We start from the raw sequence: 25,963 nt of genomic DNA, 5'->3' as shown, positions 1-25,963 counted from the left end.
TGCACGGGGGGACGCGGGCTGGAGGCAGCGCAGCGGCAAAATGCAAAACAAAGCGCGCCGGGCGAGTGTCTGTGCGTGTGTGTGAGCGTGTGCGTGTGTGCATCTATGGGGGGGGCTATACAGCCCACCTGCTGCGGCTTTCCCTATACCGTATACCCGTCCTCAGGGCGGGGGGAACAGACTTCGTGCCTGAGATAGTTTGTGTCCCGCTGAATGGAAAATAATCCTAGCAACAGCTACGTGCTCCCCGTGGCCACGCAGAGTTTATGGGGGGCAGCAGGGGGGGGCGGTTCTGGTTTTATTTGGGGTATCAGCTGTGCCTGACGGTGATGTGGGGACTGAGGAGCCCCGGCTGTGTTTGGGGCTGGGGATGTCCGTGAACTCCCAGACGTGAGCAAGTCCCCACGGTCCCAGGCAAATCAGACGGCTGTAATTGTACACGGGTTAAAGAGGGACGGAATCATTAAAATGGACGGCTTGGGGCATTTCTGCTTACACACCCCCACACAGATGATAAAACTGCTCTGTGTGTGCAAGGGGGAGGCCAGGCTGAGGATGTTCCCTTGTTCCGTGCCTCAGTTTCCCCATCAGTGCACTTCGCCTTCCCGCGGTGCTGCCCATCAGCCCCATGCAATGGTCGCTGCGGTCCCCTGTACACGTACAAAGGCGTCTGCCCAGGGGAGCAGCTTTTCATTGGGGCATCAGAATCCAGCCACAGAGCGTAATTAAGATTGTAATTAAATGAGGGAACTCAGAGGACCTGCAATATTAAGTCAGAGGCACCTCTGTGAGCAGAGCCAGCTCTGCGGGGTGGTGCGGGTGGCAGAGGGACGGCTGCGTCCCCACCACACTGGACCGGGACGGGGCGATGCCTGGGCAGCATCCTGCTCCCTGCCCATGGGCGCTGGGCTCTGGGCACGGCTGGAGCTGCCGATCCTGAAGGTAATCGCCTGTGACTGAGCTGGGTTATGGACCCGAGGTCCGATGCTCCCATCCCATCTCGCTCGGGGCCAGAGATGTGCCGGGGGGGTTGGCAGCGATGGGCAGGGAGCCGGGGGTCTGTGCCGGGCACCCTGCCGTGCGGTCAATGATTTGGGCCAAACTCTCTCTCTGCTGCCGTCAGCTTTTCCTGGGTGAGGGGGGAAAATCTGATTGCTCTCAGTAGCTCAGCGTCACCAGGATCAGGCAGCGCAGGAAGAGCCGGCAGGGGCTCGGGGGGGGGTCCCCTGCCCACGGCTGGGACCACGTCCCTGGGAGAGGCGAGGACTCCGGCCAGCGGCTGCTGGCAGCTGCGTCCCCCCGACTCCGCGAAGGGGACGGCTGACGGACTGCTGGTGGTTTTACCTTTCAAAACCCTTCCCGGTAGCAAACGCTCTCAGATTTGCCCCCCCTGAAATGAGGGCGGTGCAAACTCCCCCCCCAGCTTTCCAAGCCCCCTCCTCTGCCCTGCCAAGCTGGTTGTGCTCAGCTTCCCTGCTGCAAAATCCCGGCCGCGAGCAGGGCACCGAGCTGTCCCCCCCCCGCGCCCAGAGGTGCATGCGTGGCTCGAGTGGAGCAAGATCAGGTGAAGGGGTGGGAAGGCAGGTACCACGGGGTGCCCCGTCCCGGTGCCCGCTGGCAAAGACGGGGGTGCCCAGCGCCGCACACTAGCGCCCACCCAGAGGGAGAAGCAAAGCTGTCAGGGATTATTTCCCCCCCCTTGGCATCAGCCCATCCCCGTCTCCCACTGTTTTTCTCCTCGCTGCTTTTCTCCTCTTCCGCCCTTCCCAAATTTCACGTTTGGGACAAATGTCAGGGCACTTTTGGCCAAGCTGAAGCCTAGTGTCAGCCCTGCCCCTTCTCCCAGGCCGCAGACTGGTTTCAGCCAGCAGTGCTGGTTTTGGTGGGGGGGATGACACATCAGTAGCAGAAAGCATCCATTCCAGCGCCATCCCTTGATGTTCCCACTCTTGATGCTTTCAAGAGCACCATCCGGAGAAGGCTGTACCCCTGCAGCGCCTTGCCCTACTCCAGGGATCGCACCCCGGGTTCCTGGGTGCACCCGCAGTCCCCGACCGCCTGCGAGGGAAGCCCAGCCCTGCGGGGACCCGACCAAGCACAGCTCCAGACCTGACAGCAGGACCCGTGTCCATGGTCTCCTGCCAGCACCAGCTTGCTGGACCCGGAGATGCCCTCAGGTTGCTGTTCTCATGCCGGGAGGTGGGCTTGGTCGCCCACCTTTGGGCTGCCGTCTGTGTTTGCATCACGCTTGGGCTCGTTATTATTTGCAATTATTATTATTATTTCTGATCTGCCGGAGCAGAGTGGTACAGAAATGTGGAGCTGGTGGGTGGGTTGATGGGCACAGAGGGCAGAGCTGTTGCTGGTCCGTAGGTCCACATCACGGTACTGCAGAGCCTGGGAGAAGCATCCTTCAGAGTAGGGGGGGGGAAAGGGACCGACCCCATTTCTGACGTGCCGTATCGCAACGAGCATGCTCCAAGCGTGGCCGGAGAGAGCCGCAGGCAGGCTTGGGATAGCAGAGGCATCCGATCTCTCTCCTGCACGGAGCTGCAGGGATGCAGGGCAGTTTCCCGGGCACGACATCAGCCGCCCCAGCCCAAACGCAGGGCAGCACCGAGCCCGGCACCGGCAGCGCTGGGAAGGGCTGGCAGAGGCAGCGGGGCTGGCACAGCTGTGTGGCTTTCAGAGATACTTGATCGATAGCTTCTTCCTAACACTCCCCCATTCCCCCAATCCCCACATGCATTTTTCATGCTAACCCCTCCTGGGCAAAGGCTGTCTATGCAGGAAAAGAAAAAGAAAAAAATACAAAACACAACAAACCACAACCAAAATCTACTTTTGTTTCTCTGGTCCCTGGAGGTTGTTTTAGTTTAAGGGCCAATCTATAGATTCAGGGCTGGGAATATCTTTGCTCCACGAACAAAGAGGCATGAAAAAGCTCCCCGGAGCTTTTCTTAAACCTCTTCAAGTTGGCCCAGAGCTGGAAAAGGCTGGGCTCTGCACAGCGAGGCCAGGTCTAATGGTACAACACCGCCTGGCAAGCTGGGGAGGCTGGAAATGGGAGCTGGGCTCCTCTGCAGCTCTTCTTGGGTTCACAACCCTCCCAAGACGTGCCGGGATGAAGCGGGTGGCAATGGGGGTCTGCAGCCACCCTCCCTGGGATGCAAAGGGTCTCTGGGGTTCCTGGTAAGGCGACCTCCGCAGGCAGAGCCACCGTGGTCCTGCCTGGTCCCCCAGGAGAGAAGAGCTCAGATGAAGGTTTGGGTATTTCCCCAAATTAAGAAAAAAACTGCAGGGTTGGACAAAGGGCAATCTTTAGGGCAAATCCTCTTTTTCTGTCCCATTACCCATGGGGATGTTCCTGTTTTGCTCCCCATTTTTGGGTGGCACCAGGGAGCACCCCACAGCCCGTGCTTTGCCAGTGTTCCCAGGACTCTCTCTCCCATCACCGGTGCCAGCCCGTGCAGGGATGCTGAGAGCCCCCGGCAGATGCCTGCCTGCCTGCCTGCCTGCCTGCCGGTGTGTGTGCTGCAGGACCCATCCCTGGGCGAGGGCTCGGCACTTCCCGGGGTCCCTCTGGACCCGTGCTCCCTGCTGCACCCGTATCGCCCCGCGGCAGGCACAGCATGGGCTGCTTTGTCCCCACCACCTTGGGAGCACGTCTGTGCCCGTGACACCCGGGGCCAGACCCCTTTCCCGCAGGTTTTGCAGCAAGGAGACCCCAGCAGCATCCCGCTGCCTGCATCCCAAAATTCCTATTCGGCCGATGCTGACGGTGCCGAGCCAGCCCCATGCACAGCTCTCATCGCCCCGCAGCAGCTTTTCTGGTCCATAAAGAGCCCAGCCGGCGTGGGCAGCACGCGGGCAGCCGGAAAACATCCTCCCCACAGCCCTCCCACCCGCCTCCGGGGCCGAGGCGTCAGGGATGCGGCCGCAGTGAGACGGCGTGTCCGGGGTCCAGGGGATGGGAGCGCTTCTCCGCTCTGATGGCGAAAGGGCACGGGCCAGAAATAGAAGGGGGAGGAGGACACCGTGACCTTTCCAGCAGCCGGTGACAAATAAAACTTTGCGGCTACCTGTAGGAAGGAGCAGGGCAGGCTTCCTTATCGACTCATCAAAGGACGATGTCCCCTGTGAGCAGGACAGCGATTGCTGCAGCGCCCATCGGCATTCCTGGAATGAACCTGCCGGTGCCCGGCTCTGGCGGCTGTACGGCTCCGGACGCACGGTGGGCTCCGGCCGTGGCTGGGAGCTCTCGGGATGCTGCCAGAGCTGAGCAGGGAGAGAGGAGGGGATGGCGGCTGCCACCACCACGAGCAGGAGGGCACATCAGAGCTGTGTCCAGGTCCCCTGCCTGCTAACGCGCTCCTGGGGCTGCCCCCCCACCCCCCCGGGACACCCCTGTGCCAGCGCCGGGGCAGTCCTGGGCCAGAGGGGATGGGACCCCCCCGTGATTCCCCCGCCCCGTGCTCAGCTGTGTGAACAGTGCGGGGGGGTCCGGATCCGAGAGACCCCCTAAAACACACCTCGGCCAGGGTCCACCTCTGCTGCCGCGCAAGGGGAGATCCAGAGGCAGCAGGGAGTGCGGTGCCTCAGCCGTCCGGGGGGACAAGGGTGCAGCCTGTCCCCACCCAGGCACCCCACCAAAGGGCTCAGAACCCCCCCCCCAGCCCCACAGCAGAGAAACCTGCGTGGGGGCTGCCCCCATCTCCTCCTCCTTCCTCTTCCACTCCAGGGTGCAGTGCCAGCACCCTGGGATGGAGCGAGTCAGCCGTGCCCCCCCGCCCTGGGGCCGTCCCCCTGCTCACTGACCCGGGTGGGGGGACAGCAGCCGACTCCCCCCGACCTCCCCCCTCACAGATGGCGTGGGCAGCCAGCACAGGTGGCCCTGCGCCACGGCAGATTGGGGACGGCTGCCTGCAAAGCGCCCGGGAAGGGACGCGTCCCTGCCACGGCTTGGGGACAAGAGCAAAGCCAGGGCCCCCCCCCATGGCACGGGGGGCGCAGAGCCGAGGGGAGCACCGGAGACAGCTGCAGGTCCTTGCGCTGCCGTGCCTGCCGGATCCGTCCCTTCGACACCAGCATCAGAGTCCTGTGAAATATTCAGCTGAGGATGCGGCCATGTGTCAGGGAGCCAGTGGGTCCACAGTGAAGGGGGACACAGGGTCCCCCCCACCCCGAGCCTGGCCAGAGCGTCAGGCAGTTCTGGGAGGGTCCGATTTTAAGGAATTGTGTTAAACAATGCCGTGCAGGGTCAGCCCGAGGCACATGTCTGGGCCGGATCCAGCATCTAGCAAGGGGCTTCTTGGGCTACAGCTGCCCGTGGTCCTTGCAGCCAGGGCCAAGGCTTAGGTGGCTACCGGACACCAAAACTGGGTGGCCTGGGGCTCGCGACTGTGGGACCTGCAAGGGGACAAGGGGGGCATCCAAGGTCTGAATCACCCCCATGGGGGGGCTTCTGTCTCGACCCGTGGGTGATGGTGCTCAGCCCCACACAGGGATCCCAGGGTGGGGACGATGGCGGGGCTGTCCCAGCCCGAGGGGACCCATCATCGCGTGCAGAGGGGGGGGTATCTTGCGCTGGAGAAGCGGTGCAGGAGCTGTCAGGGCACGGGCTGCCGGCTGGAGCAGGTAAATGTTTAATGCCGGAGAAAACCAGGCTGGCATCCTGCCCATCACTCGTCGATAGGAAAAGTTGACATTGGGAGGGGAATTTTCACGTCTAACCTTCCTCTCCCACCCCTGCCTCCCCCCGGGGGCAGAGGGCTGGAGCGAGGAGCCAGCCCAGAGCCACGCACGCACTCAGCCCCAAACCAGCCTCTTGCTGAGCACGTTCTCCTCCAGCCCAGCTGGTTTTGCTCCCAGCCTGCTCCGTCTGTGCACATTAACGCTTTTTCTAGGTCTGAACTGCTTTTGGCAAGCCGGGCTCCTGTTGGCCTATCCCTCTCCCCACCACCCTCCCCATGGCTGGCTCCCCCCATCCGCTCCCCGTCTGGCTCCCGCTCCCCCTCCCGGGTCGAAGCCCTGCCAGGGACATGGCAAATCAGCGAGAAGCCTGCGGGGCAAATCGGTACAAATGAGACCGAGCAAGAGGGTGGGGAGGGACGGCGGGGGGGGGGGGGGGGAATGACTCCTGGGTTGGTGCTTCTGTTCCGGAGTTTGATGTTTCCTGCAAACAACCCTGTAAATACTCGGGAGCAGCTTTGGAAGTCACCTGCCCCCCACCTCGGCGGGGTTTGGGACTGTTGGGTCCCAGCCGAGGGGACAGCCCTCGCCCCGCTCCCCCAGGCACCCCGCAGCCTCCTGGCCCCACGCAGGGACCCAGCTGGGACGGGAAAGGGGCCGAGCTGTAAGTCCTGACATTTCAATCTGTTTCGGGGCTGGACGGGGTGGGCAGGGGGTGGAAGGCGCTGGGGGCGGCCGAGGGTCTCACTGTGGGAACAAAAACCCACCAAGGACCCAGAGGGGATAAAAAACGTTCCCCCTGTTAAAAGCTGCTTTCTCCCATCGGTTTTGCACTCTCCCAAAAAAAACCCCCAGCCATCGCATGGAAAGCCCAGCGCTGTGCCGCAGCCGGTGCCTCGGCAGGAGCCGGTACCCGGACAGGGGATGTGCAAACTGCGGGAACAGGCAGAGAAACCGCTGGGTGTAGGGATGCGATCGTTTCCAAGTGATGCTCTTTGATCCACCCCGCCAGTCTCTTTGCGAGCCTTTAACTCCTTCTCATTAAAGACGCTCGACACCGGGGAGGTCATATGGGGCCTTTCTGCTTGGGTTGCTCTCCTAATGACATGTCCGATTGCCTTCGCTGGGAATTTGCTCACGCGAGTCTCTGACAATAGAAAGTTTGTGGCGGATTTTTGGACGGTTTCCCCGTGACCGTGTGGCGGGTTGCAGAGGTCTGACTTTTCTTTCCCATTAAAAAATGAAGCAATGTGTCGGGAACCAGCCTGGGCGGGCACAGAGCGCAGATTCATTTGAACGGATTTACTTCTCAGGGTTCATATAACAATCAAGAAGAGCAATGGTTTTCTGCAGGCTTGGAGACATGATAAGTATTTGCAATTGTAAGAAAGAAATACAAATGGAGGGGAAGGGTGAAACTGGGCAGTAAGACAATATTATCTGTATTATCTGTATTTTTTTTCCTCTAAATCCTTCTTAATGGAAGTGAAAACTAAACTGAGCTGCTGAATTGTTGGAGGAGGTTAGTTGCTGAAATGCTTAATGGTGTTGACTAGGAATGTATCTCCTCACACCAGAGCATGCATGTTTACAGAAATTTTGGCAATTAAATCAAGAAGTCACGTAATGAGGAACAGTTCATGGCAGTCAGAGCCTTCTTTAAAAAAAAGGGAAAGGAAATCAGGTCAGTAAGTCCCAGATGTGTATCATGGTGGTGCCAAATCCTGGGACCGGGGTGGGGAGAGGATTTGGGCATCTGTCGGGTGCTGCATGGGGTCACCCCGCTCTTGCCCCGTCCTGCTCGCCCAGCTCCACGGGGAGGATCTGGGTTCCCCTCTGTGAAAATCCGGGATGGGAGGTTGTGGATGTGTCACCCCCCAACCCCCTTGGGTCTTCTCACCCCTTCCTGGAGCCCCCCAGGAATTTCAGAGCCCTGTCCGACCCAGAGGCACTTTGGGGGGGACCCAGCTTTGAAGCGGGGGGAGGCAGAAAGTCACCCCCCTCCCTGCATGGGCATCTTGGGGACCATCACAGCGGCTGCTCCCGGCACCCCCGGCCCAGCACCCTCTGGTGCTGCCGACGTTGTGCTGGGCAGCCCGGGACTCGCAGAAAGGCGTCTGCACAGCCGTGTCGCACGGTCCCGCGGCACAGCACGGGTTAATGAGCTGCCTTCCCCGCTTTACGCACAGGCTAATAACATCCCGGCGTGTAAAGTCCCGATGGCTTTGCCTCAGGCCGTTATTCATTCTCCTGGTCATTCCTTGGCCGGTACAGACCTCGGTGGGTCATCTCGTGGCCAAGTGCTACCTGCCCGCTCGGCATCGCAGCCTCTGCCTTCAGCGACATCCCTCCGCTCCCGTCCCCGCGCTGCAGCCCAAACGCTGCCCACGGTGCGGGGCCAGGGGCTGAGCTGCTCTGCCCCTTTTTTTGGGGGGGGGGGTGGGGAAGGAACTGGAAACGCAGGGAGCAAGACCACCAGGCAGCACCACCCCGGGAGCCGCCTTGGTCCGCGTTAAAAAACCCCCGACTAAACACCCTGATCAAGAAACAGGCAGAAGGCAGAGAGGCGCCTGCTGCCTGCAGCTGAGCCCGCAGCGTCCCAAATCTTCCTGCCCGACACGGAATGCGCGTTTGCGGGGGGAAATCTGCCTGCAAAGCGGCTGCAAAGAGGAGTGCTGCCTGGCGTGCCCTGGTCCCCGCTGGCCGACCGCCTCCCAGGGCCGTGTCCCTCCTGCTTCCCCCAGCTCTGCTGGGAGTGTGTTATCCCCCAGGAATAACCAGAGTTTCTCTCCTGCAGACTTTGCGGGTCTCCCTGCCTGCTGGCCTGGAGTCAGGGTGGTCCCGTCCCTGCCAGACATCTTCTGGCTGGTTCAGCCCCTTCACTGGGGCCGATCCCAACCACCTCTCCCGCTCTGCAACTTCCCTCGCTGTTCCCAAGCTCTCCCAACCAGCGGCAAACCATTTCCCCTTTTGGTTTTTATTTCGCAGCTGGAGTTGTGCTTACGGAAGGACGTGGAGGGAGAAGCGGGGGAGGTTCCTAATTGGGGCCATTTTGAAATGGGTTTTACAACGACCTGGACTTCATAGATGCGGTCTCCAAAGTGCACCGGTGCCGCGGTCTGTACTGCACACACCGCTGCCGATTGGCGCGTCACCCCCCCACACCAGTTTAGTTTATCAGCTTTTACCTTAAACATACCCAGCCCTTTGCAGGTGGCAGTTCCTTGGTGGCTGGTTAGACCTTCTCGGGATTTAAACATTTCCCTTGCTGGCTGCATCCTAAAATCGCCAGTTGCCAACACCGGGAGCTGGCAGGGGGAGCAGGGGAGGGTGGGGGGACAAGCCCGCATCCCCCCGGGTGTGGGACAGCATTGCAACAGACCCCTTTTCTAGGGGTGGTTGAAATCACTGGCCCATCTTGGCCATGTTTTGGCTAAAAAGAGACCTGTCCTCTAACTTAGGGGAGGGGGGATCTTTTGGGGATTGCCCTGGGAGAGCCAGGATCCCAGGCAAGAAGAAGAAGGGGTGTCCTCTGTCCGTGCCAAGGTCTGTCCCCCACGACCTGTGGTCTCCTCTCCTGCCCTGCCCGCCCCTGCCCCCCCAGGAGGGTCCAGCGGGAGGGAGGGAGCGAACGAGTGTGCCGGCGAGCAGGTCTGTGTCCCGAGGAGGCCCTGAGGAAGCTCTTTGGCCACCCCAATGGAGGGCTGGGTGGCTGCGGGAGGAGCTGCTGCCACCGCAGGGCTCTGCTTGGGAAGCCCCGGGGACACTGCTATGGGACAGCCAAGCAATCCCCAGGCACTGCTTGCTCCATCCCACGCTCGGCTGAGGTCCCTGCAGGGACACAATGGCCCCCAGCTTGGCAAGCCCTGCGGCACGGCCGACCCAGAGCCACCGGGGAGCGCCCAGGGTGGGCTCTGGGAAGGCTGTGAAGCAAGTCCTCCTCAAAGTCCTTTCCAGCCTCATGAACAAGGAGGAGGCACCAGGGTGAATTTACCAGGCAAAGCGTGCCGGAGCAGCATGACCACCTCCTGCAGGGAGACGACTGGCTGCCTGGGTAAGGGGAGAGAAAGGGATGTCGTTTATGTGACCTGAGCAGGACCCTGACATGGTCTCCTGCAGTATCCTCATGGCCAAACTGGAGACATAAGGACAAGGTGGGTCAAAAACTGGCTGGACTGCCAGGCTCCACGGGTTGTGCTGAGCAATGCAAAGTGCAGCTCCTGGCTGCGCTGGAGAAATGGGCTGGCAGTGACCTGCCAGAGGTCAGCGAAGGGAAGTGCAGAGTCCTGTGTCTGGGGTGGAGTGGATGGAGCAGGACACGTCCAGGGCCATCTGGCTAAAAGGCAGCTTTGCAGGAAAGGAGCCACATCCATCACATGAGCAGAGCGTTGTCTACTGGGAGCTGAACCGAGAGAGGAGAGGATGGGAAAGACCCTGAAGAAAGCAGAAAGCATTGAATGGGCACATGAAGACATGGAGGGGAAGGCTGAGGGAAGTTCTTGTGACGTCCATGTGAAGACATCCTCTCTTGTAGCAAAGGCGAGGCAAGTGAGGATGCAGCAACGGACATGTACAGGAGCAGAAGAGGGTTGGACTGCAAGGGAGGAGGTGGGCAGGCAGAGCAGCAGTGAAGGCTTTCTGCCCCTGTCCCCAGAGGAAATCAAGTGGATTTGAACTGGAATAGGGAGAATTTTCTGGTTGCAAGATGGAGACCAATTAGGTGCAGCAGGACACCTGAGCAGCTAGTGCAAGCACAGCAGGTACGTCATGGGAGAGAGCTCAGGATGTGAGAAAGGTTATATCAAGATGGGAACCTGTGCCACCTTTGGGGTGTCTTAGGAGACATGATAAGAACTGGGCTCTGTGAGGCCAACAAAAGCAAAGCAGAGAGGAGATCTCCTTCCTTTCTTATCATTCCCTTCCCCAGCGCATTTAAGGAGTGTGAACTGTCCAAGGATAAATGGAAAGTGAAAAGAAGGAGGAGGTTTCTGAGTAGTGGTGCTGAGGAACTTGACTCCAGAGGTTTGGGAAGGTCATGGAGCCTTCTGATGGGTCAGGGGGTGACAAAATGCACCTCGTTATGTGACAGAGCTCGTTGCTTTGCAGGGGAGGTGGCAGGGTGCACTGTGTCCATACCCAGCCTGGGGACCTGTGCTCGCAATGGGGCGGAAGAGACGATCTAATGTCTGTGTCCACACTGAGGACCCTCACGTGGCTTGGTCTGTGGTGGGAGGAAGAGGTGGATTTTTGGAAACGGACTGCTGCCTGTGTGCTGCAGCACATGGGAGGGATGGGCCTGGATGACCAGGAGCTGAGGGCTTCTGCAGATGCACCACCATCCCCAAAGGTCTGCCCAGGGGAAGGCTGAGAGGGCATCTGCCAGGGCAGTGGTCACAGGCAGTGGGACGCCATCCTGGACTGTCAGACCAGCAAGAGAAGGAGAAAGCTGTAAGTGGGGAAAGAAACTTCAGAGGTCATAGAAACTAGAAGAAGCTATGGAAATTTTTCATATGCAGTATATCATGTCCAGCACAAAGGTGACTACATCAAGCACCCTTCCAGCCCCTGGGAACAGGGAAGGAAACACTGGTGCCATTTGGACCTCCAGAAACCCAGCACGTCACAGACGTGACACAGACTTTACTGTGCAGGAGAGCTGGACCATACCTTCCTATTCCAGCTGCATGCACTCCTCAAGCACCCCCCCGTTTCTCTCCAGACATTCATCCTCTTCCCCTGCTCACCATGCCAGCCTTGGACATCATCTCCTCCACGTACCTTTGGGTGCCAGTCACGCTGCTGACCCTCCTGGCCTGCACACAGCCACTTTCCCCTCTATCCACCTTCACATTTTCATTTGGACACTGATGCTACCTTCACAGATTTGGAGGTCTGTTTGCCATTGAGCCACTGACTCCATGGTGTGGGAGCCTGTGGTCTTCTGGGGCTCCATTAGCCCAGTGGAGGTGGAGGAAGACGTAGGAAACTCTTGTAGTGGGGCCCAGGCACAAGCTTGTGCGGGTGGTTGATATAATGTGGAGAGACAGTCTTACATCTCCTCACCAGGAGATGTACATCTCTTCCCCTGAAGGGCTTGCGGCAGGAAAGGCTGTGGTAGGAAAGCCTTTTGCGGTGGAGGACCCTCGCATCTCTGGAGAGTAGCCTGGAGGCTGTGACGGCCTGATCTCATCTCTCCAGGAACCTGTGAGTTGTGTTGTGTGTGTCACAGGCAGAAGACAATGACTCCAACCCATTGTCACTTGGTTGAACACCTGCCACCACGCGTGCTTTTCATAGGATGCTGGGGTTGCCCCGGGGAGTCTTCAGGCTAACTGAGATTCAGGGAGAGACAGCTGCTTTTTGGGGATGGAGGCTAGAAGCAGAGGAGCTCAGGAGGGGTCAGAGACATAGAAACACCTCTTGAACAAGTGCACAGAAGTGAGAAGATTTTGACCCAAAATTAGGGAAGACTTGTATGCATGAAGGTGCTGTGGCTCTGGCACACAGCAGGGAGTAAGTTCATCATCTGGCCTGAAGGACACTCCAAGGCTGGGCAGGTGATCCCAGACAGCCCACAGTTTGAAAGGTAGCAGTGCTCAAGAAAACGGAGCCACCTCTCATCTGGGCTGGTGTTTGGGAAGGGCTACAGACTGGCTTTGGTCTGCAGGTGGCCATCACCAAAAGCTGCCTGGGAAGGGACCATGAGCTTTCCCAACCAGAAAATCCAGATCCCTCCAAATGCTGGAAAACTAAAGGTTGGGAATCCAAATGCTATCAGATTTTTAGACCATGAGTCTGACTTTGGCTTGCCCCCAGGATGGTTTGGTGACCCCACACATGGAGAGGTGCAACTGGTGATGAAGAACTCTCCTGGTGGCAGAGCCACGCTGAGCTACGGGACATGGGTCAGAGCCTCTGGGCCTCGCACACAAAGATGTGATGGGTGGGCAGACACGGAAGCATTGGCAGTTTGGGGCAGATGGGAAACCCCAGGCCCTCCTGAAGATGTGGCTTTGGGAAGAGAAAAGGTGTTGGTGCAACAATTGACACCAAGCCAGAGGCAGGCACATCTCGAGGTGGGAATAGTTTCAAAGCCGCTGATGTAGGGACCCCCAAAGGCGGAGGAGCAGGATGGCTTCCCACAGTCACTTTACAAGAGCAGTTCAGCACACAGCCGCCATATGGGGGGAGGTTTGGGGGGTGCAGAGCTCCCAGGCCCCACCGGCCAGGCTTCCCTCCTCTTGCCGAGTGCCTGCTGCTTTGCCATGGCCAATTGCCCTTGTCCCAGCCTCCAATAAACGCTTAAAAGCTCAAATCACACAACCCCAGGCTATGAAAAGAAAAAGGGACCCGATATCTGCTAATAGCCAAGCAGCCCCTGTGGCAAAAGCATGTAGCGTAGGGAAAGTGGTTTGCATCGATCGGTGGCTCCCCGCTGCCACCCGCTCCCCTCCCGGCGATGCCTGCTTGGCTGCTCCAGCCTTGGCGCTGGCCAAAAAGGGATAAAACCCCACGGGAAGCATCAGAATGGGAGAGCTGGGGTAGGAAAGGGATGGTTAGTGTGAGATCCCATAGAACAGCCACGCTCCCCCTGCCCCCCGCTGTACCGTCCTGGTGAGCACCATCATCAGAGCTCCCCGGGATGGCAATTCCTGCCGACAAATAGCCGGGACCATACAGATTGGCGTGATGCTGAGCCCCAGGAGCATGAGCGACCTGGGCAGCCCAGGAGGAAGCAGCCGGGTGGACGTAGGTGCAGGGAAGCGTTGTCCCTGCAGTGGTGCTGGGTGTGCAGGGGACTGCACACGAATTCCCACCCGTGCAGGGTAGGACCAGCTCATGAAAGACCACGGGAGCCCACAGCTGCACGACGAAGTGCGAGGCAGGAGGTTCATCCCAGCATCACTGAGTGGAGAAGAACTTCAGCACCTTTCTTGAGCCCCTTCCTCCACACCATGTCCTACGGCCATCTGGGAAAGGTTGAGGGCAGCCAATTTCCATGGGAGCATTGCAGCTCCCTGGCAGCCTACACACAGCGTTGGAGAACTCAGAGGACAGTGGCAAAGAAGAGAGGACATCAGTTTGAGAGATGGGGTCTTTGTTCCAGCCAGAAATTCTCGTGGGGGTCTGCAAAAGCAGATCAGGACAAGCTCACAGTGGCAGAGCTTCTCTGATGGACACACACGCTGCAGAAGACCTGTCCTTGAAGCAGGCTGCTGCACTTCAGCAGAGTCTTGTCTCTGCCTCCCCTGCCTACCCACGGGTGGAGAGGGCTGCAGAGCTGGTTTGTATTGGTACAGGAAACCTGCCAGACCCAGCCCCTTCCTGCAAACGGCTGCCGCAGACCCAGAGGAGGCTCAGGGGGGTCTATGTCCATCTTCAGCCTGGAAAGGAGACGGTGAAGCAGGGGTTTGATGGTCAACCACATGGCTGGAGGGTAGACAGGGACCATGGTGGCTGCTTCCTCCAGCCAAAGAGTTGAGGGGGGCATCAAACCAAACTTGTGGGGACCAACAAGCTGAAGGATGAAGCTCTGCATGGTGTGCTGGGAACTCCCCGCTGCAGGATGCTCTGGGGGCTGAACATTTCCACAGCTTCAAGAGAAGCCCGTGCAGATTCACAGTGGGGATGGTCACTGCCTCGCGCTGCATGCAGCGGCACTCGCTCTGCTGCAGGGATGTGCTGTGATGGCTGAGGGGTTAGGAAAATTGGAGCAGTACCATAGATGCTTGCCCTACATCCTGGGAATCTGCTTTGGACGGTTATTAGAGACAAGAGCTAGATGGACGGCTGATGCGATGCAGTTCAGCTGCCCCAACGTTTTACGCACTTCCCTGCATCCCTGTGTCTGGAGCTCAGGCTGGGGCTGGGATTTTTTAAGTATTGGAGCATCGGGGACTGCAGATCTCTTTCCTGGGCATCTCTCCCTTCTTCTTTCCCTTTGTCTCTCCCTCTCTTTCTTCTCCCCTTGCCACTCCGCTCTCTCCATCTGACCATGCCCCCCCTCCCCTTGGCGGTCCTGGGGAGGAGAGCAGGGATGCTGCAATTCCCAGGCACAGGTGCGTGGTCCCCGCCGCGCGCTGCCCCCAGGCACGGCCCCCACCGCCGCAGCTGACAGCCCACTGGAAATAATGTGTTGTGGCAGAGAGAGGCTCAGCAGACCACGAAGATCTGCTGGTGCGGGAACTGCTCAGCAACCAGGAGCCGCAATGCCTGTCTCCCGGCTCCGCAGGGCCTGATCCGGCTCTGGGGATGCCTCTGCTCCGCCGGAGCCTGCCTGGCTCGCACGCCGGGCACTTTCCCACCCTCTCCCCTTCTTTTTCTTTGCTCTTTCCTCCTGTCCTCCCTTGCTTTTCCTCTCTGCGGTGTTAGGGAGGTGGAAGCAGCCAAGCTGCCTGTCCCCGCACGGGACGGCTCCTTGCCATCCCCCGCACCACCAGGCACAGGAGGGGAACAAACGGCTTTCGCAGCAGCATTGGAGGAGGAGGATCAGGTGTGCAGGAATGGAACAACCAGTTCCAGTCTCCCAGCAAAGATTTAATCTGCCTCTGGCATATAAACAGCAAATGTTTGTTCAACTGACCTGCAAACAGGCGGCGTGCATCGCAGTGGGGCCGAGGCGCCCGGCTCCCCACTCAGCCGCTCTTTGTTCCTTGCCCTCTAGCAGGGTGGGTGTACGGGGAGATGAGGCAGGGGACCAGAGCCACATCCAGGATGCTCGGGGCACCCCAGGCTCGGTGGCTGGAGCCAGGGAGCGATGCTCAGAGGGACCCCATCCTGCACAGCTGCTGCACCCCTTCTGCTCCCCCGAGCACCGCAGGGTGTGTGCAGGGCTCTCACGGCTCGCCAGCGTGACGCACACAGAAAGTGTCTAAGGGCTCAAGGACAAGCGTGTCCCTCCGGGCAGGCAGGCAGGCTGTCGCTTGCTGTAGTGAACCTGCAGGCAGGAGGCCCCGAGCTCTGCCTGTGCATCCCGCTGTGATGGGAGAAATCAGCTTTGGGTGCTTGCAGGTCAGGTCTGCACCCCTGGAGCGCCCCTCGAAATCCCAGGGGACACAGGTTCATTACAAGGGGACGTTTTTGCCTATTTTCTGCAAGAGCAGATCTTAGTGGCAGGGTCAGCTTCCAGCTCAACCGACACGTGGGCATGCAGAGGGCTGTTCCCAAACCCTGCCCGCAGCTCAGCCTGCCCCGCAGGCTCCTGTACCACACTGGGGAATTCACAGCACGACTTGTTCCCTGTCCCCATCGCAGGCAGGAGATACTCTCTGCTGTTTAATGACAAACCTCAGGAAGAAAGTGGAAAGAGTCCTACGCAGGTAACTCCCTCTCCCACCACACAAATGCTCTCACCATGCTCCCAGGGGAAGGCGATGCCCCTTGGTGCGGGTGGTCAGGAGAGTGGGTAGCAGAGCACGGAGCATCCTTCAGCCCAGCACAGCCGCCGCCTGGGCACGGGGCTGGTGGGACTGTTCCTGGGGCTACCGCTCCTGCAGGGCAAGCGGCATTCCAGGCTGTGGCCAGAGCAGCGATGTGTACCCGGAGCAGGATGCTCAGGGGAGGAAGCACGGGGCCGTGGGGCTGTGCGGTGAGCCCAGCAACCCAGCCCCTGGAGGTGGAGAGCATCGCGGGGCCTCATGGCAACCCACCTCCCTGCCCATCCCACTCTGATCCCAGCTCTTCAGCCCTGCTGTGCCCATATCCCCCCGGGAGCAGCAATGCTCCCCCCCAGCCCCGTGGGGAAGCCCCCCAGGCCATGTGCAGAAGGATGTGGGCTACAGCTGGGCTGGGCATGGTCCTGGGCAGCTCCTGATCCTGGTGCCCCAGTGCGCAGAGACACGCTCTTTCCCTTCCCATCCTGCAAAGCTAATCTCCCTCTCCCCAAAAGCCGGGGAGCAGATTGTTTCCCCGAATGGCTCCAGCTGCCACATCGGTGGCAATCTGGAGATGCTGCTGCCCCCTTCTCCTTCCCGGGCTCTGCATCTCCACACCAGCCTGGCTGCAGGGGCTCCTGGGGTAGAGCTCTGCACCAGGACCTGCTGTGTGCAGGAAGGATTTGGCCGTTGAGAAATAAGCCCCACTCATGCAGAATGAGCCTTCAAACTCGCTGTCCTCCCCAGGAGAAATGCAAGTTTTTGTTCTAACGGGGAAGATGTCGGCAAGTCCTTCCAGGGCAAAGCAGCGTCTGGAGGGGTGACGCAGGCGGGTGCGTCGGTGTTGGGTGCCCTGGGCTGCGGGAGATTGCTGCTTGGCCATCTGTGGAGTAGCCCGATTTCGTGAGCGTGGACCCTCTGCAGATCCGGCTCCTCTGGGAGGCGAGGAGTTGGGGTGCTGCGCTCCCCTGCCCGCTCCCGGGGCAGGAGGGGTGACGGGCTGCGGGACAGGCGCGACCCTGCCGTCCCCGGGGAAGCTGTGGTGGGGAGCACACAAGGGCCAGCCCTGCGCCGGGGGGCTGCGGGGGACGTGTCCCAGACTTCTCGACCTCAGGGAAGACACCTGGAAGCGGGGAAGTGTGTTTTAGCCCAGATGGTTCTCCAGGTTGGATCATCCCTGTCCTGGCACAGGAGGGGGACGCAGGACAGGGTCAGCCCCGCACCGCCGGGCAGGCAGGATTGCCTTTCCAGCAGCAACGCTAGGTGGGATGCACTCAGTCCGCAGCCTGTCCCCATCCAGCCTGTCCATCCAACTGTCCTCTTTGCACCATGATTGCACGTTCACGTGCAGGGTTGCAGGTATCTGCATTTAGCTCAGCTCTGCAACAGCTTTGGCACGTGAGCTTGGGAACATCTCGGTCGGCTCCGGCGCTGCGGCACCCCAGGAGACAGCAAAGCTGCGCAGGTCCGTGCCCAGCACAGCGTTCGGGGCTGCGGGAGGGCTTCTCTTTCGTTCCCTGCCCTCAGCAGAGGAATCATCCCTGGGCTGGGCTGGGGCTGCCCCAGAGAGGCTCCGGCTGGGCGGGCAGGTCAGCTGGGAGCTTTGGTGTCAGCTTGAGGGGGTTTAGCTTCAACCCCTTCAATAGTGTTTGTTTTCCTTTTCCTCTGGGGTGGTTTGACAGAAGAGGGTTAATAATGGGGCCAGCACGTATGGGCACACCAACAGGGTTTGGGCAAACATCCCATCACTGGCCTGGGTTTCAATCCCAAACACGGGAGGTCCAGACCGAGGTCGCAGCAGCTCTGCTCTCTGGGGTCAGGAGGTGCCCACGGAGCAGAGCCACCTCCCCAGGGAGCCACGGGCACCCCTCACAGCTCCGTGCTGTCCTTCCAGGGCACATCGTGGTTCCCAGAGAGGTGTGGGAAGATTGACACGCCGTGCCCCTCCGTTCCCACAGGGAGCTATCTCCAGGCACCCGCCACCATGTCCAAGGACGACGTGGGTTGCAAGCTGACCTCAGTCTACAAGCACAAGGAGAGGAAGCCGAAAAAGCCCCACTACATCCCAAGGCCATGGGGCAAGCCGTACAACTACAAATGTTTCCAATGTCCCTTCACCTGCATGGAGAAGTCCCACCTCTACAACCACATGAAGTACAGCCTGTGCAAGAACTCCCTCTCCCTCCTCATCGAATCTGACTGGCCCTACAAGAAGGGCAATCTGCTCCACCCGGAGCTGCGGCTCCTGCACACAACCGAGACCTCCCGCCTGCACAGGCGGCGGGACGAGCAGGAGACCTGCGACTCCTCGGCCACGTCGGGAGGGTCGGTTAGGACCAAGCAGGCCTCCAGCAGGGACGGCCATGAGGACAAGCCAATGTCAGGGGTGGAGATCCTGCCTGCTGAAGGGGCTGGCGAAGAAGGTGGCCTGTTCCAAGAGGAGGAGGAGGATGTTACTGGTCTGTTGAGGGAGATGGATGCGGGGGAGAAGAAAGAGAAAAACGAAGAGGCAGGTTGCCAAGGTGACCCAGCTGAACCAGAAGTGAACACTTTGGTCTTCGGTTTCAAGAACAAGAGGGACAAGCCTTGCAAGGAGGTGGAGCCCGACTTCATCATCACGGATGTCTTCTCCCTCAAGAACCATGTCATGAAAAGCAGGGAAATGGCCTCCCCAGACCTAGATGCTAAGCCAAAGCATTGCAAAGTGCCAAAGAAATGCCTGGCCAGCAGCGGGATCCTGATGGAGCAGTGGAAGCTGGTGGCAAATGGGCAAAGGAGGAACGCACCTGAGGTCTCCCCACCTTGTACCGACAGCAACATCATCCCATGCTACCCCCCTCCAGCCTACAGTGACTACCACGAACCTCAGGGCCTCAACCTCTCACTGCTGGGTATTAACTACCCGTTGAACCCCAGTCTCTTCTCCTACCTGAGCCCCACCATGGCCAACAGTGCTACAACACACCCGCACTTGGCCCAGCTGCCCTTCCTGGCCTCCACGGCGCAGCTGATGCACCCCCACGCCTCCCACTTCCAGCCTCTGCAGAGCCCCGAACGTTCAGCCTTCCTTCCCCGCTTCTACTACCCCTTGCTCTTCGAGCACACCTTTGGCTCCACTGAAAGCAAGATGTCCTCCAGCAAGCCAGAAGCCCAGCAGCTGGTGGGCTCTGTCATGCCCACTCCGCCCCAAGCCAAACCTCCCAGTGAGCCAACCAAACCAGGGCTGCTGAAGGTACCAGTTCTGAAGACGGGTTTTCCTTGGTCCAAAGGTGTCAGAGAGGAGCCAGCCTCTGAGCTCAGCCACCCTGCCATGCTGGGGCAGGAGGAAGAGGAGAAATGGTTGTCCCAAGAGAAGGAGAGCAACCTAGCCTTGGGTCTCAACAACCTACGCAAAAAGCCAGCCACTGACATCTACCAAAACATGGTGGCGATGAAGGATGGTGCTTTTGCCCCCAGCAATGTCCGGAAGACAGAGTTACCGGTGGTGACCTGTCTGGAGACCAGCAGCCCTCCAGGCAACCCCCTGAAGAGGAAGTTCACTGCCAATGGGCTGGATTTGATAGGACCCGAAAAGCTGATGCCTGGAAAACTCAGCTACCAGAGCAGGTAAGGTGCCTGTGATGTCTCTGCCTCTTCCTCACATCTGGGTGGCCCTAAACATCATCTTCATGCCCCATTGTGTTACTGATCCCCCCCACTTGCCTCTAAACCCTGAGATGAGTCTCCAAGGGTGGAGCACACTCCAGGCTGGTGGTCCATACCAATGCCCGTTCGGAGCAGGGCTTTCTGTGCTCCAGGAAACAAAGGACCTGAATAGCCCTCAGGTGTGTCCAACCACCTGGGCTACATCACCACTTGCTGTCCCTCGCTTTCCCCTGTTTTATACAGAGCCAGAAGCGACGTGGTGTCTGTGCGGTGTGGACCTGCACTCCCCAGGCACCAGCAAAACTCCTCTTGGGTCCCCAGATATCCCAGGGTTGCTGGGACAATCATTGCCTATTTTTAAACATTCACATTTGCATTCCTTTGATTTGCCTTCTGGTTTCAAAGCCCAGAGGGAGGGTCACGTTTCCAAACATTTCCTTTTACCTGGGGCTAGAAATGTGCACAGCTCCTTTTAACGAAATTTCAGTTCCTCCCCTGGTTGTGCAAGTCCAGCTGTGGCTCCAAGAAAAATGTCACTGTAAACCCAACTGTTTTTGGCACCCAGAGGAGCTTTCTCTGGAAAAGCTCTCCATGGTTTTCTATCTCCTGCCTCTTCCCTGCTCTCAGGCTGGCTGGAGAGATCCCCTCCAACTGGGCCTTCAGGACTGTGCGATGGCCATTTCCATCAATGTTCTCCAGTGCTCCAAGAAGGAGGAGAATCCAGGTTTGGCTAGCTGAGGTGGGATCACTTAGCACCATCTCTCCCTTTGTTGGGTGTCACGAAACAGGCTGTGTCAGGGTCCATCCACCTCCTGGGAGAACAATGCCAGGAGCAGGTCCAGCCAGGGCTCTCAGACCAAAGCCCTTCCTGGAAGGGCCGCATGCTGGCAGCAGACAGTGGAGGAACCCTGGCTGAATCTGGCAATGCTGGCCCTGGACATACACCCAAGGATTTTCCTATCTCTTTCCCTACTGATTGTATACTTCTTCTCTGCAGTGGTTCAAGGGCCAACCCTGGCCACATCCCCAAGGCCCTGGACCACTGGCACATGGAGGTCCTTGCAGGCCAGCCTGAGGAATCGGAGAGGGGCAATGACACTGAAGTTCTTCCCCCTGTGGGTGCTGGCCTGGACCATGGCCTCTGCAAGCAGAGCAGACCCCAAGAGACTTCTGCCACCATGACAGACTCTGAGGCCACAACTGTGCTTATCGGGGACCTGTCCAAAACCTTAGAAGAGTACCAAGAGGTGGAGAAGAAGCTGTCTGATCTGGCAAAGGAAGACACCCCTGGGCAAAAAGAGCTGAGGGACCAGCTGGTCAAAATCCGAAGGGAGCTCTACCACATCCACCAGGCACTGGAGAAAGCCACCAAACCCCACGAGGGGCCTCTGGACCTCTCGGTGAAGAGATCCTCTGAAGGTCTGGAGAAGGTCAAGGAGGCCAAGAAGGAGCCCTGCAACATAAGCCTGGGAAGTGAGAAGCTCCATGGCAAAGACCAAGGGGCCCTCAACAAATGTATGGCCACCGGGGAGGCTGGAGATGGGGAGGGGCTGCCAAACTGCCTCCTCGAGGCCGAGAACAAAACCATCGACCTGCTGATCAAGATGAGCCGCTCTGAGAGCCTCCGGGCATCCTCCTCCGAAGCCCACCTGGGCACTGTAATCAAGGCTGAGGTCCTGCCGCTCACCATGCCCCTGGAGCTCCGGCATGTGATAGAGCCCTACTACAGCCGTACCACCAAGTGCGAGGCAGACTCCAGCGTCCTGCTCTGCTCTGATGGCAGACCCAGCGCCACCCAGGGCCCTCAGCTCCCGGTCACCACCGAGGATGGGTCCCTGGGCTGCCGGGCCATGCAGCGCTCCCTGTCCTGCAGCCTTCCCAGTGAGACAGACACAGTGTGTGTCCACAGCCCTCTGCATGCTGACCCCTAAGTCCACCTTGCTTGAAAGCTCCTGGATCTCACTGATCACTTCATGCTTCACCCTCCTAGTGTCCCACCTCTCTGTTCCCCCTCTTCCCCATGGATGAAAGCTTAACCACTGCCCAGCTGGGGCCACATCCCATGGGGTCCCAGCTAGCTCCCCCGGCTGACTCCACAAGGTCTAAAAAACCAGTCCCTGTCCTACCCCAGTGTCAAGGATGGTGCTCCTGGGCTCTGCATGCTCCACAGCCTCAGCTCCCTGGTCCTGGAGCACCCTTCAAATGAGAAGTCACTAGCAGGCAAAACCAGAAAAGTGCTAAAAGCACCAAACCTTCAGCAGAAGGCTCATCCAGCCCTCCCATCAGAGACACTCAGGGACTTTTGCAACCCATCTCCCATGATCTGTGGACAGGGGAGGGACCACGGACAGGGTATCTGCAAGGCCAAGCCTTGGTCCAGCCATGGTTGTGCTCAAACAGACTGCGTCTGTCACCCTGTACAGAGCAAAGACATGGTGGCTTTGCCCCATGGTGGCTTTGAGGGTCACAGCAGGGAATCAGATGCCCAGCTGGATGGACCCAGAGGCCAAGTACTTTCTGCACTGTGGAGAAAAGAACATCCTCCAGCCACAATGACAAGACGACATGGGAGCCACCTTGCCACAGCTCCACACCTGGGTCCTGAGCTCTCCTGCCAAGGGCATTTGCCATGTGTGGGGACTGCTGGGCTGTGGGGACTTGTTCCTGCCCACTGGTCCTCCAGTGTCTGGCTCCTTCTTTTGCCTTTACACAGAAAGGACCTTCTCTCCCTCTGGCCCGATGGCCTCTCCTCATGCAGACACGACACACGTTCCTCACGAAGGCCCTGATCCTGCAGAGTACAGCTCCCATGAGTTCCTGCCCACTAGTCCTAATCCCTCAAATGATGACACATGGGACAGCAAAATGGGTGAGATGATGCTGCCATGAACCCCACCGCTCAAGGGGCAAAGACCCTAAAAACAACTGTGAAGGGACACACTTGGCCTGTCCCAAGCTGGAACGATGCTGAGCAGCCATCCCTCAGCCAGAGCACCCGAGAGACAACCGCCCAGGCAGGTGCCTGCCGCTTGCGGGATGAGCACTTGCCTTCCTGAAAGGCCACCTTCTCCCCACACTCACTGGAGGCCCGCTGTCTCTGTTGGGCAGGCTGGTACCCACCGCAGGGCAGTCATACCTCCTGTCCCCTGCTACCCTGCTGAGCAGCATCTGCTCTGGCTCAGGATGTCCCCATGCTTGGGCCAGGGTTTCTTGGACTCCCTCGCACTGTGGTAGGTATAATGTGCTCTCCTCAGCTTGGAAAAGCCAGGCATCCTTTCCTCTCCCATCCACACGCCCTGTTCAGGACATGGTGGGGTCTCCTGTTAGCACCCAGGGCCTCTATCGACTTGACCTGGCGGCTTGTTCTTTGCAATGAGAAGAGTCCGGATGGGGGACAGGAGGGGAGGACAAAGAGGACAGCAAGGAAAGCCACAAATAAGGCACCTACACAGCACATCAAGGGAGCTTTAGATGCTGGGTCTTCTCTGGGCACAAACCGGACAATCCTACTATGGGTGGCTGAAGAAGGCAAGCCCACATGTGGGACCTGGGACTCCCAAGTACTTTGATGGACCCAGACAACAGGAATTGTTGACTCTTCTCACCTGATTGCTCTCTAGACAAAGCTTCCACCTCATCAAAGGGGTTTATTTCTCACTCAAGGACATTGCTTAGGGCATGCAGGCCTGTGGAGTTATTGGTCACTCCTCTCTGGAGAAAAGCAGGGGGTGTGGAGGGCATTCAGAAGGAGAGATGCTTAGCTCAGCACCATGGCCCTTTTGAGTCAGCTCCAGATCTTTCTGATGGGCCGCGTTCCCACCATGGCCCTGGCCCCACAAGGCCCAAGTGAAGGTCATGAGATCCCACCAGAACAGACCCCAGAGCTTGGGTGCAGGATCCTCGATCCCAGAGCCCAGGGGAAGGTGGCGTTGGGCCTTTATTTCTGGGTTTGAATAGTGCTGTCGTCTTTGGATGCTCTAACACCGTCAGCACAGCGGCCCCCTCCATACCAAGCACCTTGTTCACATTACTCAGCAGCCTGCCAGTCTCTCTCCAGCTTCTTCTGCCACCTTGTGCCCTTCTGTCACCCACCCCGTCCCATCTCCCTCACTCACACAGCCCTGGCAGCCGCTGTCCCCCACGCCAGCACCTCTTCATTCCCATATCTCAGGGCTCCCTACTCTCCCCCACACCAGGTTCTCCGTGCATCTGTCATGATGGGACCCCCATCCAGCGCACAGCAGGGCACCCACAGGCGCAGCCAGGGAGCTAGAGCCCTGTTTTCCCATGACACTCGGCCTTTACCTCCTCTGAGGAACAAGAAAACGTGTAGGTCCCTCTGCCCGCCCAGGAGCCCCATCTCCTCCCAGCCCCAAGCATCATGCTGTTTTTCCTAGCAGATCCCCATTTGAACTTGGGCACCTTGGAGGTCCAAGACACCAGAGGGGTAGCTGAGCTCTGTGACCAGCAGTCCTGAGCTTCAGCAGGAGATCCATGCCCAGACCACCAGGCAGTGCTGCTTTTCACCCCTTTTTAGCTGAGATATTGCCTGCACACAAGTCACCTCTCCCTCCCCAGCCCCTGACTCCATCCTGCCACCCCGAGCTGGGATGCTGCCCTGCTCCCTGGTGCCCACGCTGCGAGCCGGGCACCTCTACCGTGAGCAGAACTGGCACTGGCAGCCCTCGCCACATCGCTCACAGTCTCCCTCGCCTCCGCAGAAAGCCGGGGAGGCAAGGGGGAGGTGGAGGCCAATCACACAGTATTTATTGTTCACAGTTTTACGAATGTACAAAACAAAAACCAAACCATTAAAGGGAAAACCTCCGAGCAGGAGTTGCTGCTGTCTGCTTTGTTCTCCTCGCCGGGAAGCCCTGCCTGCTCTGGCCGGATCCTGCAGCAGCCCCACGCCATGGCTCTCCGTCACGCAGTCCCTGGGTTTCAGAGGCTCAGGGTTAGCCACCAGCAGGATGCGGCCAGATGCTGACGCTGGCCGCACACGGTCAGTGTTTACGTGGGTGGGTTTTCACTGTTTTCTTCTGCTGGATCAGCACTGGGACCCCACCGGTTTGTCCCGTGCTGGGGAGAGGGGCAGTCCGCTACGTCTGACGGCAGTCGTCAGGAGGAGAAATGCCCTCATGGGAGCCACAAGGGTCCTGATTCCCCCTGCAGAAGTCCCTGCACGCACACTCAGCCTTTTCCTTCGGAAGAGGCAGCCCAGTCCCTTGACAAGCTTCCTCGGCTGGGCCATGGGGTCGCAGCGCCAGAGCCCGGGTTCCGGTGCAGGGAAGAGCAGAGAGGAGGGTGCGTGGTGAAGTCCCACGTCCCCAGTGCCACCCTGCCACTCAGCCTTTGCACCTTGTCCCCAGGGGTGCTGGTGACACCCCCGCAGAGGGGACGGCTCCCCTCCCTGCCCTGCCGTGGCTGTCCAGGGCAGTCCCCTGCCCAGGGACTCCTGCCTGCCTGAGGACCACCAGGATGGGACCTTCAGGAGGTGGCTGAGCTGGTGGCACCGTTCCAGTTGAAAAGATGAAAGCATTTACCTTTGCATTTAAATAATGGATGGGAGTTGAACTACCAGGGTGGCTTATCCAGTCTGCAATCTGCACCCCCAGGGCCCTCAGCCCACTCCAGCACAGGGCCCATTACACGGCTATTTGGTCACCCTAAAGGCATCTGATAGCCAGCCATTACCTGCCCTTTACTGCAGGCCCGCCCGATAGCCATCTTTCTTGGTCATGGTTGACCAAAGTCCCTCTACTTGCGTGTCCCCCCCACTTTCCTGCCAAGCCAAGTCCAGTCCCAGTCGACAGCTGGAGGACCCAGCCAAATCCCTCCCCTGCCCTGCCAAGGCCGGCAGCCCCCCTTCTCCCAGGGCTGGGGAGACGGGGGTCACAGCAGGTCCCCAGCACAGCTCCGAGCCCAGCAGCTCCTGGTCAATGAGGCTGCACAACTTTTATGGGTTTCTAACCCCAGGTGGGTACAGCTGCTCCTGCTCAAGTATTCCTTCTCCTCCGGGTTCAAGAGCAAAGGAGAGCTCAGGGATTGGGAGGGGGGAAAGTTTCCTAATAAACAAACCCTCGGGGAAGGCTTATCTCGGGCAAGGCAGTGGAAGGAACGAGATTTCAAGGTTCCTTGTAAAAGAGGAGGTTGTTGCTCTCCCCATCCCATCAGCACAAGGACGTGGCCCCAGGGAAGCTGAGAGCCGAGGACGCCGAGGGTGGGTTTACTGCATCCCCAATCAGTTTTCCAGC

At 59.1% G+C, this 25,963-nt stretch overlaps 1 protein-coding gene across 3 annotated transcripts; it reads left to right on the top strand.

Moving 5' to 3' along the window:
- The first annotated feature begins 6,176 nt into the window (after positions 1 to 6,176).
- Positions 6,177 to 24,525, top strand: PRR35 (proline rich 35). 3 transcript variants are annotated; one of them, XM_054843706.1, is made up of 3 exons: positions 6,177 to 6,355; positions 18,023 to 19,670; positions 20,707 to 24,525. In XM_054843706.1, the coding sequence occupies exons 2-3, from the start codon at positions 18,049 to 18,051 to the stop codon at positions 21,638 to 21,640; spliced, it is 2,556 nt and encodes an 851-aa protein (XP_054699681.1). In that variant the 5' UTR covers positions 6,177 to 6,355; positions 18,023 to 18,048; the 3' UTR covers positions 21,641 to 24,525. The 3 variants fall into 3 exon arrangements, with proteins under 3 accessions (XP_054699681.1, XP_054699679.1, XP_054699680.1); XM_054843704.1 differs by having other exon boundaries at positions 17,959 to 19,670; XM_054843705.1 differs by lacking the exon at positions 6,177 to 6,355 and adding an exon at positions 17,195 to 17,529 and having other exon boundaries at positions 17,959 to 19,670.
- Positions 24,526 to 25,963: the final 1,438 nt, after the last annotated feature.

This window comes from Grus americana, chromosome 15 (genome assembly GCF_028858705.1).
Source record: "Grus americana isolate bGruAme1 chromosome 15, bGruAme1.mat, whole genome shotgun sequence".
NCBI classification, from domain to species: Eukaryota; Metazoa; Chordata; class Aves; order Gruiformes; family Gruidae; genus Grus; species Grus americana.
Note: the sequence above shows the minus strand (reverse complement) of the source record. Positions and strands in the feature narration are given on the sequence as shown.

Bases quoted from the DNA above. Each gene is read 5' to 3' on its own strand.
- PRR35 (XM_054843706.1), top strand. From the start codon at position 18,049: ATGTCCAAGGACGACGTGGGTTGCAAGCTGACCTCAGTCTACAAGCAC. The intron at 19,671-20,706 runs GTAAGGTGCCTG...TCTTCTCTGCAG, and splicing joins AAACTCAGCTACCAGAGCAG to TGGTTCAAGGGCCAACCCTG.